The sequence below is a fragment of the Netta rufina genome (genome assembly GCF_964035555.1).
Source record: "Netta rufina genome assembly, chromosome: 2".
NCBI lineage: Eukaryota > Metazoa > Chordata > Aves > Anseriformes > Anatidae > Netta > Netta rufina.
This window is the reverse complement of record NC_140124.1, coordinates 6715827-6734206: the sequence shown is the minus strand read 5'-3', so window position 1 is coordinate 6734206 and position 18380 is coordinate 6715827. Positions and strand designations below refer to the sequence as shown.

General features: G+C 39.9%; 1 protein-coding gene across 1 annotated transcript in view; it reads left to right on the top strand.

Annotated features, from left to right (window-relative positions):
* Nucleotides 1–18380, top strand: part of XYLB (xylulokinase) — a gene marked incomplete at its 5' end in the record, with an annotated part of 88823 nt that overhangs the window by 27530 nt on the left and 42913 nt on the right. Inside the window, 3 exons of the mRNA XM_084306956.1 lie at nucleotides 1439–1554; nucleotides 4026–4099; nucleotides 5448–5544. Of these exons, the coding sequence (XP_084163082.1) occupies nucleotides 1439–1554; nucleotides 4026–4099; nucleotides 5448–5544 (287 nt within the window). The remainder of the gene's footprint in view (nucleotides 1–1438; nucleotides 1555–4025; nucleotides 4100–5447; nucleotides 5545–18380) is intronic.

The following is an 18380-nucleotide window of genomic DNA, read 5'->3' as shown; positions in this document are numbered from 1 at the left end:
ATTCAAGTTTTCCTTTTTCCCAATTTTTCTCTATTTCTCACTGCTTGCTGGGTGAAAGAGCTCTATAAACAACCTGTTTGTAAGAGGAGACGCTGAGACATTTTTCTGAATAACCATTCTGCTGCCATTCTTCTGCTCCAGCTTAACACGTGCAGAAGGCCAAATCTTTGTCCTTCAGAACACAGGCTACTTCTGTAGCCATGCAGATGTAAAGAATTTCTGTTCTGCCAGTCTGGCTGGTCCTGCCCTAACGCTGCTCCTTTGGCACCAGTGCCCCTTTACTAATGGAGCAGTGTAATTAATAGGGAACTCGCCTGCTTTAGTAGGAAAAGTGCCTGAACTCCCAGGCAGAATATATGTATAGAAAACTTGAATGCTTTCAGTTGCTGCTACAGAGCATGTTCAATAATTTCCTTGCCCTCTTTTTGGATGTTTTTGTGCCTCTCCTGCTGAGTTGGTGTGATGACTCCCTGTTGGAGAGGATTCAGACTGCTTTCCTTTGGGTCTGAGTCCAGTGCTGCAGTATGCTGCAGGAGCATTATATTCACAGAGGAGACAAAGGAGGAGATGGCACAAAGGGTGCACAGATCGTGCACACTCAACAGATGCATTTTTACAGCATGGCTTACGGGCTCTGGAACAGAACCGTGTAGCTGCGGCTGTGGTGCTTCCCTTTGCCAGATACTGGCATGGATCTAGACCTCCTAAGTTTTATTGGACCCTGAAATCATAAATGATGTAATGCAGCATGGAGACACTCTTGCTCCTCCTTACAGCCATATCAAAACTCATATCATATATGAGTTTTTTTTAGTGCTGTGTCAGAGTACTGCTGGCAGTGCACACGAGTGCTACCTCTGCACCTGCAGCACAAACCGTTTCTCTTGAAAGCAGTTACTAGGTCCAGCTGGGGGATGTCCAAAAGCAGGTGTTTGTCTTTGCTCTTGGGTGCAGCCAGACTCAATGAAGCCCTTGATGGGTGTTGGCACAGTGCAGAAACCCAGCTCCACAGGTCCTGCCTCATGGCCAGCATGATGTGACAGTGCATGGTGTGTCTTCAGGGCTTTGGGCTCCAGGAAACTGCAGTAAGTCAGGCACTGGGCTGCAAATCCTGCACGCGGAGCTCTGAGGAGACGTGTTAGCTGTTCAGAGCTAGCTTGTGTTTGGCATGGCCTGCCAGAATAGATCTGAACCATTCACTCGTTGGAGAGATGTAGAAGAGCATCTCTGCATTGTTTTCCTCAACGTGTCTTGTTGTAGTTGTTTTTTTTTGGTTTCCTTCCTCTGCGTTTCTTTCCATAATGAAGAGATGATTGTATCTGCTTGCCTGGCTGTATTCAGCTGATACAACGAACAGCAGTATTAAGTAAAACAACAAATTGCTTAAAAAACAGTCAAATGATTTGAAAAATGCATGTGGTGTGTTTGTGTGTTTTAGTTTTAAGAATGGCTCTCTGATGAGGGAGAGGATCAGAGATGACTGCGCTTCAGGCTCCTGGGATGAATTCTCCAAAGCCTTATTGTCAACTGTTGCTGGAAACAATGGAAACTTGGGTATGAGCCTTAGCAGGGCTGGGAGTTCCAGGGTTTGTTTGGAGACATAATTTGCTGGGAGTTGCACCTACTTTTACTTGGGTTGTGATAAAGGCCAAGAATTAAGCCAAGCAAGGGAAATTTCTAATCTACATGTATGCTCAGAAATACTCTGTTGGTGGGTAAGTGTCATAAGAGTATTTTTCTTCAGCGTCCACTGAATAAGAAAATTATATTTATGGAGCTCTTTTGATCATTGAAAAGGTGTTAGCATTTTATGGCATCTTATCTACAGAATGTTTAGAACTACTAATTTCTGAAGGAGGCTTTCATGAAAGTATGCTGCTTTTTGCTGAAACTCAAATCAAGTGGTTCAAGTAGCTCCATGCTGTTTCTCTCTGTCTTCAATGGTTTTGCTCTCTGCACATTACTCTAGAATCGTGCTCTGTGCATGTGAACAATGCAGTAATATCAAATCGTACCCAGATGTCCTGCATTTTCCCCAGTGTATGTCACAGAGTCACTTCATCCCTGTTTCCTCCCACGTTATGCTAAGTGAATTAAATAAAATGATGGAAACATTTAAAAAATATTAATAAATCCATGTATTTGAAATTTTACATTTTTCTCCTAAAGCTTGACGTTTCACGGGTGTATTATATAGCTCTGAAATAAGTTATTGAGAGGTGAGCTTAATCAGGATTAAAATTTAACCATTGCAGAGCTGGATTTGAAATCACTGCAGTCATATTAGATCTGAATCAATATGTTAAAATTAATTTCAAAAAAGTAGGATAATTAAGCTATAGAAGAATCCACACCTTAGAAAACTGAATTAAAGATACAGGTTTTTGACAGTGATGTTAGCACCGATTTTGTTTTTAGAAGCTCTGTTACGTTGTCTGTCAAATCCAATTTCTGTGGGGTATTGAAATGGCCAGGCATCTCTTTTCCCTAGAAGACAAATCAATTCAGGTGTTTCAGAAAATGGGAAGATGCTATTCCAAAACCCAGAAGTCAGCCATTTTAGATGATATTTAAAAAAAAACAAAAAACAAAACACACACAAAAAGTTGATGGAAATCTTGTTAGTGATTTCAGGGATACCAGGACACGGGCTTCAAGTCCTAAAATTTGTGTTATTGTATATTCACTCGGATAACTCAGTACCCTGTAAAAACGTGTTTCCTGAAAGTCATCTTCAGTAACTGGTATCCTTGGTTAACTTCTGTGTTCCTTGAAGATACAGCATACATGTAAAAATACAGGAATATCCGAGTTCCTGAGGGAAGCAGAGTGAAGAAGGACCTGGTTAGACACCCTCCCTTTTGACACTTGTTCCCCACACCCGTTATTGTGCAAGAAGATGCCACTGGAAGCTTTGGAGATCTGGAGATGAGTGGAGGCAGCGGGTAGGGTGAGGCTGGGATAACGAGAGTAACAGGGGTAACAAGTAGAGAAAGAAGAGTGGTGAACAGGAGAAGGTCCTGTCACAGCTGGGAGGTCCCTGAGAAAGCTATTAAAACAGCAAGTTTACCTGAGCACCTCATATGCCAGGTGGCAGCAGGTTCAAGAAGGAAATTCTGGGATATAAATTCCCTGGTAGGGCCTGCAGATCTGTAACCCACAGTGTTCCTTGCTGGCAGGCTTTTAGAATGTTTAATCAAAAAGGTTGTGTGTGCTAAAGCACAGTGCTATTTCTGTGGTTTTTTTGAGGGGTAATACTCATAGGGCTGCTAGGGCAGCATAGTCGTCTTCCGAAGATCTGAGTCTTACAGGCTGTGCTGACTGCCCTTAGTTTCTTAGCTATTTTTTTTCACTTTTTCTGTTCTCATTTTTTTTTTTTGTCTCCTTTTTTGAATATCCTTTCTGACCAACTTGCCATCAACACAAAGGAAATCTTTTTCTCACTTTTTGTCTACCTGCCTGCAAAGCGTTACTGTATTTCTTTAGATCTCATCAAAACTATTCAGAGACTGGCTCTGCTTCATGACTCAAAATATCTGATGCTCTCTAATAAACTCATGAAATCTTATCCAGTGCATGAAGTGTTCCACTATTCCTGTACTCTTCTTACTAACTTTCACTTTTTTCATTTTTTTTCTTTCACCCTTGCACATAATTTATTGGAACTATTTCTGAGATGTGTTACATATTATCTTATTACTATATTACTTGCATGTGTGCATGCTTTGGTGGATAAGTGGTTTTTTGTAGACTTGTCTTTTATTATATTATTTGGATTTCTAATGAAGTATTAAAGGCTTTGAGCCAGATATGTTTAAGATCCTCTTTTTTTTTTTTTGTAAACTGAAAGTAATTAAATTTAGTAAGTATCTGGACTGAAATGAATTAAGAAACAAGCTGTGCAGTGTCTCAAATGTCTTTCCAAATATATGACATACATTTATTATCATTTCATCTGTTCTGAAATAAGATTACAACTTTGGGCTAGGAGAAAACATGACACTCTTTAATGTTCCTTGATGCAGGTTTCTACTTTGATGTGATGGAAATTACTCCTGAAGCAGTTGGGATTCACAGATTCAACAGTGACAACCAAAAGGTAGTAATAATCTAGTTAATGTCCAAAAGCTTGAAGGAGTACTCTCAAAGCTCAAAATCTTTGCCATTATCTTTTTTCTTTGAGATGCTTGCTTTTGAATTTCATCGATTGATGCAAGTCCAAGGGATGAGTTACATAAGGTTTGGTTTGTAGCTAGAGAACATCCATAACACAAAGTCTGAACTAGAACTTAAATGTTGTTGGTGTTTTGTTGAAGGAAATATATATATATATATATATATATATATATATATATTTTTACTAGAAAATGTGGATTTAGTAAAGCTAAAGCTATTTTTGAAAAAAGGTTACCAAGCTCTCAATAATCTTAAAGCTAAACTTGCATCACTTAGTCCTTGCCTTCTAAATTTTGGACACAGATAAGAATGTGTTGAAACATTGGGCTGTAGGATTTCGTCTTTTATCTTGCTCTAAATGTGAGTGCAAAGACCTCATTTGGCTGTCCTGCATGTCTTTGGTTAACCTACAGGCCACATGGTGGTAAGTAAGTAAACACAAGCTCAAGTATAACAGGAATTAAAATAAAAATTATGTTATGAAAAGAAAAGTTCTTTTTATGTTTGTATTTTTCTTTTGCGAAATGGGTGTTGTTTAAATGCCTGGCTTTCTGGGTGGCATTGGAACACAACAGATGTTTTTAATCAATCACGACTCCCCGTTGATTAGACCTCACTTAGGTGAACAGAGATTGATACTATCTTGTGTTTGCAGTGTAGCACTGGTCTTTTAAACACTTACTGCTTAAATGAATGCTTAGTCACTTCTTGCTGTATTTGTAGTGCGTGGAAAAACTGAACTTTTTGTGAAATGTTATTTGTAGTGGTTTGTAGTTCAGCATTTTCCTAACTCTTTTGCCTTTCTTCTAGTTAACAGAAGGACAGAAAAATGTTATAGATAGCAATTAATGAAAGGATTGTTCTGTCTGCAGACAGAAATGGATTTAAACTTTTGTGACATTGCTTAATGCATTTGAATTTTATCTACTTGCTTTAATTTAATGTTTTTGAGATACTGATCTTTAAGCAGCTTTTTGTGCCGAGAAATGCCAAGAGTTTACAACTCACCCAGGCACCTCTTCCCATCCATCCGGCATTGATTTCAAGACTGATGGATTTGCCAACAGCTCTGCAGTTATGGGTTGCGTTTGAGTCTTTAGGTGTGCCTTTTGTGTGTGACTGCAGAGCTGGGCCTAGTTGAAAGCTGACTTCAGGGTGAAGACAAGGATAATGAACTATAAATCTGCCTCGTACTTTTAACCTGTCTCCAGCTTGGCATTGTATACTGTGCAAGGTGCTGGTTAACTTAATGTATTCGTTCTTTGATACAGGTTTCAGACTTTCCAAAGGAGGTGGAAATACGAGCCTTGATTGAAGGGCAGTTCATGGCCAAGAGGATTCACGCTGAAAAGCTGGGATATAAAGTCAGTAAGTATGATGAAAAAGCTGCAGAACTAATGGCACTAGAGTTCAAACACAAAGATAGGAGTTCTGACAGTAATGTCAGTATCGTGATTCATGCCCTAACGGATACAGAAAGTGGTATGAATTCTAAACTAGCCTCTTGGAAACATTTTTGACAGTGTGCTGGGGACAAATTTTTGCAGGTGTTAAATTTAGAAGGACCGGTGATTTAACTTTGATTACTTCTTTTCACGTATTCTTGCTATTTCATTGTTACTGAGCTGCATTGTCAATTTTTAAATAAGAGTTTGGATTTTCGATAGCTTGTTAAGTGAAAAGAAGAACAGCCTTCTGCCTGAAGCACAAGACCGTAACTCAGAAAATCTGAAATCTATGTTCGGTTCCTGGACCTGCCATAAAATGGTCACTTACCTCTTTACCACAGTTTTCTGTTAATAAAGCTGAAGCCCTTTCTCTGTCTTGTGATTTAGAAAGTAAGAGATCTTGCTCCCCAGAATTAATAACATAGTTTTTAGCACATTGAAACAGCAAAATAGGCTAGCATTTTACTTAAATAAGTGTGATGTGAAATTCTAGGAAAAAAACAGGAAATTTGGTAAGCTGTTTTGTTGGCATTTTCTGCCAGTATGTCAGCCAGTGGCATCTCAAAAACATTGGATTACCTTTTCTTGATGGCTTTATGAAATCATGTGATTTTACAAAATAAAATGTTGGTCATTTATGTATTTTACCAGCCCATCCTGACCTAATATTTTGAGCAATTTATTTTCTCGAATCTCTTACTTTTATTCATAATCACGAAAGAGAGTGGTTTGTTTGTGAAGAGGGAAGTCCAGGAGCTGCAAGTTAAGAAAATATAGAGACACTGGAACAAATCACAAGGTGTGGCAACACCACCTCATAAATTTACACTGTAAAGATCTTCCTGTTACGTGTTTTCTTATATACTTGAAACAGTATTTAATTGTGGAGGTTATTTATGGAGACAGAGATTCAAATAGATCGTGTTTAAAATAACCATTTATCCTTCATTCCTAGATTCTGCTGTACCAAAAGATTGGCTTATATAGACTAGAAGGCTCATGGCTGAAGAGGATACGTTTGTAATTTTTAAGTGGTCAGGGGTTAGACAAACACCAGAGTAGGAGGAGAATGATTTAAGATACCAGGCAAATCTGACACAGAAATAATTGAATTTACAGATAATTTCTACCCATTTAAGCTTAGTAGAACATGTGAAAACCTAACTAGTTTTAGGATGTGGCTTCATAAGCTTTAGAATTGTCTTTATTTTATTTTTTTTTTAGTGTTGTAGGTATCTGCAGCAAAAAGGAGATGGGTGTGATTGCATTGTGTTCCTGTAGTTTCCTTGGAACCTTGTATGCTTTTGTTTTGTTTCATCCCAAGGGTCTAGCTATTTGGTAACTAACAGATGAGTTGCTTTAAGAAAGAACTGCTGCATGTAGTGTAGGCTGTATACATCTCCCACTTTTCCTTAGTGGTATCATTTAAATGTCATATTCTGTTGTTTGTGTGGTGATGGCAGGCTTACATCTGCATTTGTTGTGTGACAGCTCTGAAAACAGGGTGTGTTCTGAACGTGTTTCAGGGTACGGATGAGCATTGTGGGAATTACTCTGATATTACCAGACTTTCTGTTGTTTAATAGCAGCTCCTTTTCAGGCTGCTTTTTTGTTTTTAATGTGATTTAAAAGCTTATTTATCTTTTGGATGAAAGATACAGTCAGGACCCTTGTGTTTATTCAATTCCTGTTGGGCTTTGTTTATGCGGGCAATTTATTTTTTCCAGAAATCAAGATTTGCATTCAAAAATGTAAGTACAGCAGCATAAACCATTTGTGTGTGTGTTTTTTTTTTTTTTAATGTTTGTTGTTTTCACCAGTAAGAGAATACAGTACTAACTGCTCACAAGACCCAGAAAGTTACATGAGGATACTTATTAAATTGATCAGCCACAGAAGATGGAAGTGACACGGTCAGTCACAGCAAGCAATTCCCTGTGGTATCCCAAGGTTTATATGGTACCATCTCAATAGTGCAAATGAGCCAGAATCATGGCCGAGAATTTCCCTAGCTCTGGTACTGAGGTGCTGGAAAATCCTTTCTGCAGAGTGATGAACCTGCCTCTCAGTTCCTGGGCCAAACGCACTTTGGCTGACTGTGACCTGGAAGGCAGCAGGTAAGCCAGAAAGCCATGTGCGTGGAAGAGAATTCTGTAGAATATATTTCTGTTTGTCAGAGTTCTTGGATATGCACTGTGAACATCAAAAATGTCAGATAATCCCTTAGAATTTATTTTTGGCTAAAGAATGTATTATCTTGCTAGCAGTATTTTAAATCTCCTCGGTCTACCTGGCTCTGCAGGAAGAAGTGCAGTGATGCCAAAATATTATTTCACGTGTAAGGTTTTTCAGCCACTTTGACGTGTCCGGTACATTATAGATCTTTCACAAATTACAAATCTTAGTATAAAGAAAATTAAAACAGCTCTTCAGCTGCTGTGTTTGTGCTCGGCTGTGGGTGTGTGCACAGGCTTCAGTGCATCTCGTGTGCCAGTAGAGGGCAGGGGATTCTGCCTCATGATTTTTTTTTTCTTTCAGGCTGGAATGTGTGTGTCAGCCTTGTTCTGGAAATGGCTCAGAGTCACCAGATAATCCTTGAGAGAAAAGTTAGACCTTACATTAATCGTGATTTAAGGGTTTTAAAAGTGTGTGTCACTTTGCTCTAATTGCTCTAATCTTTCTCAATCAGATTTCAGGGGAAATCATTCAGTAACACCCTGTATCCTGTTTTGCTTAAGGGCTGGATAGAGCGTTGTGATCTAGAAACAAACAAGCAAAGTTTGGTCTGTGCCTGTTGTTTACATCCTCTCATTCAGAGATTCATGCAGATAAGGGGAAGGTTTGCTGTTTTGCCTTTATTTTCCTGGATTTTGATTATATCATAAACACCTTCTGTTTTGTCACTTCCTTCTTCTGCTTACAGCCAGCCCGTTTTGAAAGCTAAGCTCACAACTGGAATTCAGATGCTGACTGTGTAAACATGCTTGGTGCGTGGTTTGGGGACCTATTGTAGTAAGGAACATACCCATCCTTTCTGGTCCAAGCCATGGCAACTTTACAGAGAAATGACAGCATGTGCAGCTCGGTGACACAGGTGATCACAGCAGCTATAAAACTTTCAGTGGCTTAGAGTGATCTGCCAGTATTTGCTTTAATAATCTTCATAACGATCTTTAATAAACTTCAGAGTTGATTCTACTCCTGACCAAGCAGTCCTAAACTTCATGTTGACACTGGCCAGAGAATGTTATGGTGGTCCTTGCTCGCACCCCGTGAAGCTGTCCTGTTGAAGACCAACAAAACATTATTTTTGGGAGCAAAATCTACCCCGCTGGCCACTGGTGGGTGAAGTAAACATTGCCACAGTGTGCGTTGGGTATGCTGAAGGAAGGCAGTACAGAAGCAGATGTTTGGTGGTGTTTGCACAAGCAGCCAATAGATACTGCAATGATGTGCTGGTAGTATAGAAACCTTTGTGTTGATGGCAATCTGAGCAGTATGTGCGTGAATGCTGTGTGCTAGAGCTGTGGAACTGCAGCAGCAATGAATAAATCCTGCCTTGGAGGTAGAAAAATAATCTGGGGCAGGGGTGTGTTTGTGTAGAAGCTGCTAGCTTTGGGCATGGCTCTCAGTGTTCACGTTTGGTACCTCTGTTGGTGGGTTCTTAATACTTTAGGTGCCCGCTGTGCTGTTTGTGTCGTGTTTGTACCTTTAGGAATCTGATGCTGCCACCTAACTATCATCAGCAGGGGGAGATGGATAGAAGGTGCCAAGTTTTACAAGCGAAAGCATTGTCCATAAAATCCCGCGTCTGTGTTTATTATGGAATTTACAGTTTGTTACGTACATAAATCCATCACTTGCAGATAACGTTGGTGCCTTGAATTCTACTGACAGCACTTGGTGCCTGTGTGTTGGCTGGGGTGATGCAGACATGCCTGTGTTTTTGCACTGTTAGAAGAATGAGATGCTTTTTTTTCTTGAAGTGCCATATGTTACTGGTGTTTCGAGTGTGTGAAAATGCATCTTGCTGGTCACGTGTACAATGGGATGCATCCTGACACAAAACAGCAGTCACACAGTGCTAGAAAAATGAGGAAATGTCAGAGCATGCTGGGCCTGACTTTCCAGCAGTCAGAAAATACGCATTCTCACTCCGGAGAGCTCAGTCTAAGATCGCACAAGGGCAAACTCCACGTTCCCCAATTTCCTTTTTTCTTCAGGTGATGTTTTCATCTGATGCTCTTTTCAGCGGGCTGAGGGTAGTAATAACGTGTGCCTCTTTGTCTGCAGGGAGAGCGGTCTAATGGAGCGAGGGGACCTCAGAAAATATCAATTAGTGTAACGTGGAGCTGTTGTGTTTCATTGTTCACCTTGTCAGGTGGAGGCACAGAAGCCCAAAGGTGAGGCGTGAGGCTGTCACTACTCTGCTCCATGATAAGTGGCTCTCGGGTTTGGCAAGGCGAGGTGCCACGGATTTTGGGACCCTCACAGGAATGGCTTCTGTGGTTGTAGTCTCCAATTCTCTTACAAATTACCAGCAGCTTTGGGCTACTTGTTCTATCAGTCTTTGCCTTCACTGCTGACTGTGTTTCTGCTCGAGTTGTAGCAGTGTTTTGGCTGAAATGAGGAACGCGGCGAGTGAAGCCATTTTGTAGTTGCATACAGATTAAATTGATGTTTATGCCCTACGGGATTTAAATTTCGTAGCGAAATCAATACTAAAATGTTGTGTTGGCTTCATGCTTGTCTCTCGATGTTTGCTGCCAAGAGTGCTGATGGGGTTTCAGCAGCACGAGGGTGATGGCTTTCTTAGGGGCCTTTTGCTTCAGCAAGTGAGTGAAAACTGTTTAAAAATAATTAGGGGACAGTGCTCTGGACGGGAGGTTGAAATTCTGTGTTTAAAATAATAGGGAATGGTGGTAATGGTCAGATTGGAACATATATGAATAGTGATGGGGCAGAGTGAACTGCTTAATATGTGGTACAAAGAAAGTATAAACACCCCATGCTGGTGGACATGTACATTTGAGGGAGGAGTGTTGGCTCAAAAAGTACTTTCAGATTCATCAAAGGCAGGATATTCCTCCCAGATAAGTCACTGATACTGCTGCAGAGGATATTTGTATTTTCTGCTGAAACTTCTGGCTGAAAAGAATGCCAGCCTGAGATGGGCAATGCCTTGCCAAGAACTTTATTGCAGCTCCTCTTGTTTCCCACAGAGCATCCGACTTGTGTTGCTGTCCTGCAGCTGAACCTTTAGGCACCATCAAGCAAGGCTTGGTTTTAAGAACCAACAAGCAAGGCTTCATTTTAAGCCAGTGATCTGGAGTGAGAGGTTGGTTAGCTCGTTACCAACTCCCTGACCAAGTCTTTTATAAAAAGGGCTCTTTATTATTGCTTGGCTCAGGAGAGTACAGTATTAGCCTAGCTAGTTTGGAAATAGGTTAGATAAAGTGTCTCTGAAGGAAATGACCTAATGTGCCACAAGGAAGTTGCTTACGTGCTCTAGGCTTTTTCATGTCGTGGCTATTGTCTTGCTTTTAGTTGGTTTTATTGTTGCTATACATATACAGGAAACGCAATGAAGACAGAAAATCCGAAGAGTTAATAAAAACGTTGGAAGGGGCACTATCTGTCTTTCTTCCCTGACACAATGATGAAATGTTGTCATTGTTCGAACAATCACTTTTAATGTTTGGTCAGCAAAAGACCGAGTATTTAAATGGTTCAATTCCTGTACCCTGATGGGGGGAGAGATTGTTTATAACTGTTCCAGTGGATGTACTGGTCAGGCAGTACTCTGAAAAATAGTTAAGCTGTCAGTTGACTGGTTTTGTTAGAGCTTCATGGATCTCTAGAAGCTAGGGATTTGGAGATCAGTTGGGTTATCTAATAAATCACCTTCTATCACTTGTTTTTTGAGGCTGATCTATAGTTCTAAATCCATTTAGATTAGCAAAGGAATGACATGATTGCAGTCCTTAAGTACCTTCTTTGGGAAAGGAAACTTGACAGTATAGGACTCTAGAGCCTTACAGGCAGAAACATTATGGTTCAATAACTGGAAGCTGAAGGTAGGCAAACCTCAAATGACAAGCAAGGTGCGGATTGTTAACAGAGACTGAAATCAAACGATGCAGCAATTGACAGTGGGGTAGTGGATTCTGAAGCTCTGACAGTTTTAAGAACAAGATGGATTTTTTTTCTAAAAATAGGCATCCTGTTTTTAGTAAAGGGATCACTTATGTTATTGAAGGGTGAGTTTGAAGGATCAGAGTTGTTCGTTCCATCTCAGAAATGTGAATCTGTAGGAGATGCAGTTGTTGGGAGGCTCATCTGATTCAGAGCTATCCAAACAATCCTTTGTATTAATCATTTATACCAAATGCTGCTATCACCCTAAGTGATCCCCTGTTTTGATGATCATTCTGCTTGTAAAATCCTACGTTTACCTTTGTTAACACTGAGTCAAATGCTAGATATTTATTATTTTAAATCTCTCTTCCTCTTTAAATCTCTCTCTGTCTTTGTGTTTTCCTTTTTGTTGCTCAAATGTGACAGGCCTGTTAGTGAACTCTAATCAGCTCTTCCAAGCTTCCCTAGACCCTGTCTTTCCTTTTTTTCTGATTTAAGGTGATTCAGCCTCTCTTGCACATCTCACGTTATGCATCAGCTCTGAGCACTAAGTGTCTCGATGCTTTCAGCTGCATCAAACCCACACTCGAGTTTTTCAGCGTTAACAGGGGTTCTACTAGATAAGTCATTCTTTCCCTACCTACTCTATTTGCCTACACGTACGGTGATTTTTTAGCTATGATTGTGTTTGTTGGATGAGGTTAGGCAAGACAGATTTAACCTGCTTTAAAACAGAGTGGAGCCTACGTTTTTAAAACAGCTTTAAGCATCTAAAGCTTTGGTTCCCTTCAGACTGATTTCTGGAGGGCAGTTACTCAATGCTTATTTAAATGATATCAAGGAAGAAAAATACTCCCTACCCCAATTTCTTGTGTAAGTAAAAACCAAATAAAAATTCCCATTTCTTTGGGCAGGTGGAATTTTGCAGTCTACTTGTATATCTAATTCTCTTGAGACATGAAAGGATTAATTTGGGCAGCTTTTCTTTCTTATTTCTGGCAGTGGTTCCTCAGAACCGAGGGTATTCTTTTTCCACCTTTAAACTGTAATGCTTTTTAGCCTGTATATGTTTTGTCTAATCTATGCACGAGAACAGGTATGCATGGTGCACGTGAAGTGACAAGTCTCAGCCCCGGGGCTTTCACAGTGTCGGTTTAGTCCAAGTGTAAAGGGTGACAAAGGATGGGAAGTTCATGAAAATAAGTTTTGAGTGCAGTATTTACTCGTGTCAAAGAGAGAACTTTGAAAGTAGGAGCAGAAAGTTTTTTAGCTTTGCACTTAAAGACTGAGATTTGGAATCAATGACAAAACTGACCCAAAATACAAAAGGTTGGATGTGTGGAAGAATGGGATTATAGCATCCATGGAATTAAATCTACTGCTGATATGGTAGGTGACATGAAATTCCTGTTCCCAGTTTCTGGACAGTGATATAATTTCTCTCTTTGATGTTTGTAAGCCCAGACATGATGGTCTTTTTCAGTGTCCCTTTGCCTCATCAGTGCTATACTTTTCCTAGCTGGAAAATCTAAAGACTAGATAAAAGAGCAAAAAGAAAAAGTTTCCTTGAATCAGAAATTGTCTTTTTCCCGCAACTCTTACGGTGATTGTACAGCATCAGACAGACTTAAAACTAAATCCGGGAGCACCTGCTAAGCATTGTTCATCAGTTACTACCCAAGTAGAGAGTGAGTTTAAAAACAACCTGTTCTCTATCACTAATGTTGGTTTTAAGTATTTTTTTTTTCCATCTGACAGTATTTGAAGCTTAATAAGTTCATATCAAGACATTTCTGGAAGTTGGAAATTTGAAATTGAAAATAGAAGTGTGTGTGTATATATACACACATATATATAAACAGAGGGTGCATTTGTGACGGTTTTATTTTTGGTAGTGTCTCAAAATGATCTTTGAAGTTTTTTAGAGGATAACTGCTGCATATAAATGCACTTGTTAATCTCTATCAGAAGCATTACTGAAGTGAGACTTAACTCTTAGTATTTCACCTCTAGGTGTGCTTATCTCTGCTGATTCTTTTGAAATGCATACTTTTTACAAGTCTCTGGAAGTTTTGATGGAGGAAACTTCAACTCACTCCTGATTGTAGAAATCAGCTAGCATCTTACTGAAATACAAATCTGTGTGCTTTTGTACTTCTCCTTTTGCAGTAACACAAACTGAAAGGAACAGCTGCGTAGGAGTGTGACCGAGCTGAATGCCCTGTCTGGAAAACTCCACTTGAAAGTGCTTGGTATGCACAAACACGTAATAGTGAATTCTTTCTTTTTACATGCCAACAAGATCATGGAAGGTAACGATGCTAAACAATACAGATGTATTATATATGCAGTATTAAACGCAGGTAATATTTTGGACAACAGATTAACTGACCTGAATGTATATTGGACTTCATTAGCCTAAAGTTGGTAGCCAAAGTTTCAGTGTTCTTAGATAAGTCCTCCATGGGTGATAGAAGCTTTCTTCAGGACGTTCTCATGTCCTGTTTTCAATAGATTAAGATTACTCGTTGTTATGTTTCAAGTATAAGCTTTGTTGGTAGAAGGTTTGGGATCATATTTTGACCCTACTAGGCACTGACCAAAGGGCATGTTTCAAAAGACTGCTTCACACCAAAAGGACAGTCAGCAGATGACTTCCTAAGACAAGAACTAAAGCAGAGAGAGAGAGCGTGGCTGAAAAGAGTACGTCGTTTGTCTTCTAGGCAGATTGTGGAGCTGGTGTTTTCCTCTCCATGAAACCTGTAGTTCTGAGGCTTGCTCTTCATAGCATTCATCACTGTGCACCTGGTGATCTGCTACAGAGAGGTACCCATGTGCTGAAGGAAGGCTTCTGAAAGCTCTATTTCAACACATCCTTGACCTCTTCCTCAGTTTTTCCAGGGCTGGGTTACTCAGTTACTCAGTTCCTTCCCTCTCCCTTGCTGGTATCTGCTACCTAACAGGTAAATGGCAATATTTATATGTACATAGCAATTTTCATGTATGCATCTCAAGAAGCGGTAATTATGGAAAGCTGGAGGGCACTCAGCATTGTTGCCAATCAGTGATGTATTTCAGGCCTCTCAATGGCTACTTAAAGCATACAGAATAGCAGAAAATAATGTCATATATTAGCCTGTCTAGTTGCAGCCCTGTAAGTAGCGTTGGAATGAAGGCGGTCACTGGTCACAGAGCTGGAGGGATTTAAAAGGATATTTTTCAAAAGCATTCATCCTCTTCAGTCAAGGTGCTCTTGATCTTTTTCCTCTGTGTTTATTGTGGTCAAAATTGAACTTTTTGTTGTTTTGAAGTAGTTCTAATTATAATGGTAATACAAGTGTACAAGTGGAGAGCTGCTCGAGTAATCTCTTCAAATTAAGTGCACTTCTAGTTAGATGACTTAAGTTTACCTGCAAGTGAACACTTGTGCTTCAGAGAAAGTGATACAAAGCTTTGTATTTCCTACCTAATTTTGTCTGTGAGTGCAAAAGCCTGATACCCACTGAAATGCAGGTGAAAATCTGGAGCCATTGTTTTTGAAGTGTGGCACATTAGAATAAAAAACTGCTGCAGTATCTGTTTGGAAAGGTGGAATTGTCTTTTTAAGTAAATTGGAAGGACTAAGGTTTCTTGTTTATTTTTGCTTTAATCTCCTTTTTTACTTGTGTCTTACAAGTATTAATAAATCCTTTCAACTACAGTCGCTGTTATGAGCTGTAATACAGTCCAGTGCAAGTTTTAAATGTTAGCCAAGCTGTTACGTGCAAGCATAATCACTGCAGGAGTGTTCCTGTTGATATCACTGCTGCCATTTGCATGAATAAAGGTTAATCACGAGAACCAGGAGAGTGCAGGACTATAGACCTAATTTCCAGCACTTCTATATTCTTTGAAAATGAGCCAGGTAGCTCTTCAGAGGCCTTAGCATTTCACCACTTTTTGCTTTAACCAAGGGATTAAGCTGATGTAGTGAGCAGTTCTGGTTTAGAGAGGTCTCGGTTCGACTTCTTGCACTTCCCTCCTCCATGCATCCTTTGTGATGGCACATCCAACCCTCCAAAATCAGCTGCAGATTCCTGGAGACTGTAAGAGCAAAAATACATTTAGGACTCGTTTTCATCAGTAGAATGAAAACACCAAAGTTTCTGTACATATGCTATCTATGTGTTTCTATCTAAATCTATATAGATTTAGATTTTTAAATAGATTTATTTGTTTAAATTTATATAGATTTAGATAGCTGGTAATCTATATAGCTGGTATTATATAAATAACTTTTCCGTACCGTTTAGAGGCTGGGAAGCAGGACTGGATACTTACAGAACTCACCTTTTGGTTACTGTAACTGACGTATTCCTGAAATGAACTCTCTTGTCTGAAAAGCCACTCATGTGCAAGTGACTGCTGCATGTGGCGATGCAGAAAGATGTCTCATAAAACTAGTGTGGCTTGGATAACTCCTGTGCATCTGCTGCTTAGGAGCAGTACCACAAATGTGTGGGCAATGTGATCTAACAGTGTATACCTGAGAACTCCGCATAAAAGGCTCAGAGAACAATTATCTAAGTTGAATGCTGTGTTTTAAAAACAGCTTCATCCATTTTCCTGCCATTTTTGTGCTTTTCCTCTGAATAACTCCAATGTATATTAATTAATTGCTTGAAATAATACCAATAAATCTAACAAGGTTTGTCTAAAGCTTGACTGCACAGAGGAAACTTCATGTTTGTTTCAGCAGTGAGAGACGAAAATCATTTACTGAAAATACTAAGAAAGCTAATATTAATTTAGATGGAACTTAATGGAATCTTTAATGGCTTTTTAAAATTGTTTTATTTTCCTTAGATTTTAATTTGAATTAAATCATTACTATTGTTAAATTAGTTAAACACTAAATTAAGAAATGCAAATGAAGTGAGCCCAAAATCCAATGTGGTTATTGTTTTTATTGATGTATGTAGGCTAGTGGTGTGGAACAAATTCCAATTATATCTGATCTGTTATTTGCAGTACAAGTTCCTGACTCTTCATTAAGTGTAATACATCAGATTAAATGCTTTGCTTGATAAGAGCTAGGAAAATACCAGTATTACAATAAACCTCTTGCTGCTTTTGCCTCTTCGTTTGGCCTGTTAGCACCGTGTATAATGCAGGCTGCAAGGCTTTCTAGCCTGAAGTTTTACAAATCCTGCCCAGCTGTGACCATCAGAGAAATATCAAGGTAAACTTTAGGCAGTGTAGTCACAGGAGGCCCACAAGCAAGGGAGAGTTGCTGAAGGCAACTCCATTACATACACGAGTTCACCTGAATAAATGTTCACTGGCTTCTGCTATGCTAGCTTAAAATATTGGTAGCTAGCGAGGAACACGCCAGTTTCAGATGATTTATCTCCCCGTGTGATTAAAACATCCAAAATAAATGAAGCATATTTTCTAGCACCAGAACTGGATCGTTCTGAGTTGTTCTCTATGCTTTGGTGTGTATTTTTGAAGATGCTGTATCCTAAACTGACAGAAATCAGTAGAAATCTAATTAAGGAAGAGGAAAGTCTGGGTGCCATCCTGGGCTAGTCTGCTTTGTGCACAGGCAGGTTACTCATCTGTATAAAAGTTCCTTTTTCATTTTTAAGCTATTGTTTTCTTCAGAATTCATCCGGAGAGGTGAAATGGAGCCAAGTAGTCAAAGCTGCCCTGCGGCAGTCTCACCTGGAGAGAGTGTCACTTTGCCCAGCTGGGTATGATTTGTGCCTGTGCCCCTGCATCCATCCTGGGTGAGGAAACCATACAAGTGGGATGCTGACAAAGCAGTGGAGATGCTGAAGCTTACAGCTGTTGCTCTGGTTTCCCTATATAGAGAGACTTCTTTTCCCAGTGTATGAGGCAAGCAGCACTATTGGTTTCATTAGCATCCGTGTGAGTCAGGTTGATACATCTTCAGTCGGTGGTTAAGCTGGCTGTCTCTGGAAGGATAATTGTCAGAGGTGATGTGATGGAGGCTTGTGAGGTGTTTACTGTCTCTTGTTCCCTACATCTTGGTGGATGTAGCTGGACTACCTGTATTGTATTACTTGGCTTTGGGAGATGGGATTCCAGTTTCTCTGAGTTCTGGATCAACCTGCATCCAGAGTCATTGAAGATGGTTCTGTGAAGGCACTGAAGGAGGTTGTAATGTTTAGTCACTGGAATGAATGGAAAAACACTTCTTTTTCCCTGCACTGTGATGAAGACCAGCATGCCATGGTGCTGCTTCACACATTTGACTGCTCAATAATTGCTACTGTAGAGTTGGCAAAATGCTTCCTTCCTTTGTTTAAACTTTGCTCTCATACCTATTACTTCACAAATCTTTAGAAGATGGCTCCAGAACATCACCCTCAAGCACTTCTGTCTGTCGGCCTACTTTATCCATCCTCCTCCATTCCCTTAGCCGTTGGGGTCCTCATTCTGTGCCTGGTCTAAAAATGAGATCATTCTAGCTCAAAAACCTGCCATACATCACCCTTTGGAGAGGGTGTTGCCAGCTGTTGAGTGCCCGCTTGCAGTGGTGTAGATGAGGAGTTCCTGGGCTAGGAACAGAGAGCTTTCCCTGGCAGGAGTTGGGCTGTGGTTTTGAGGCTG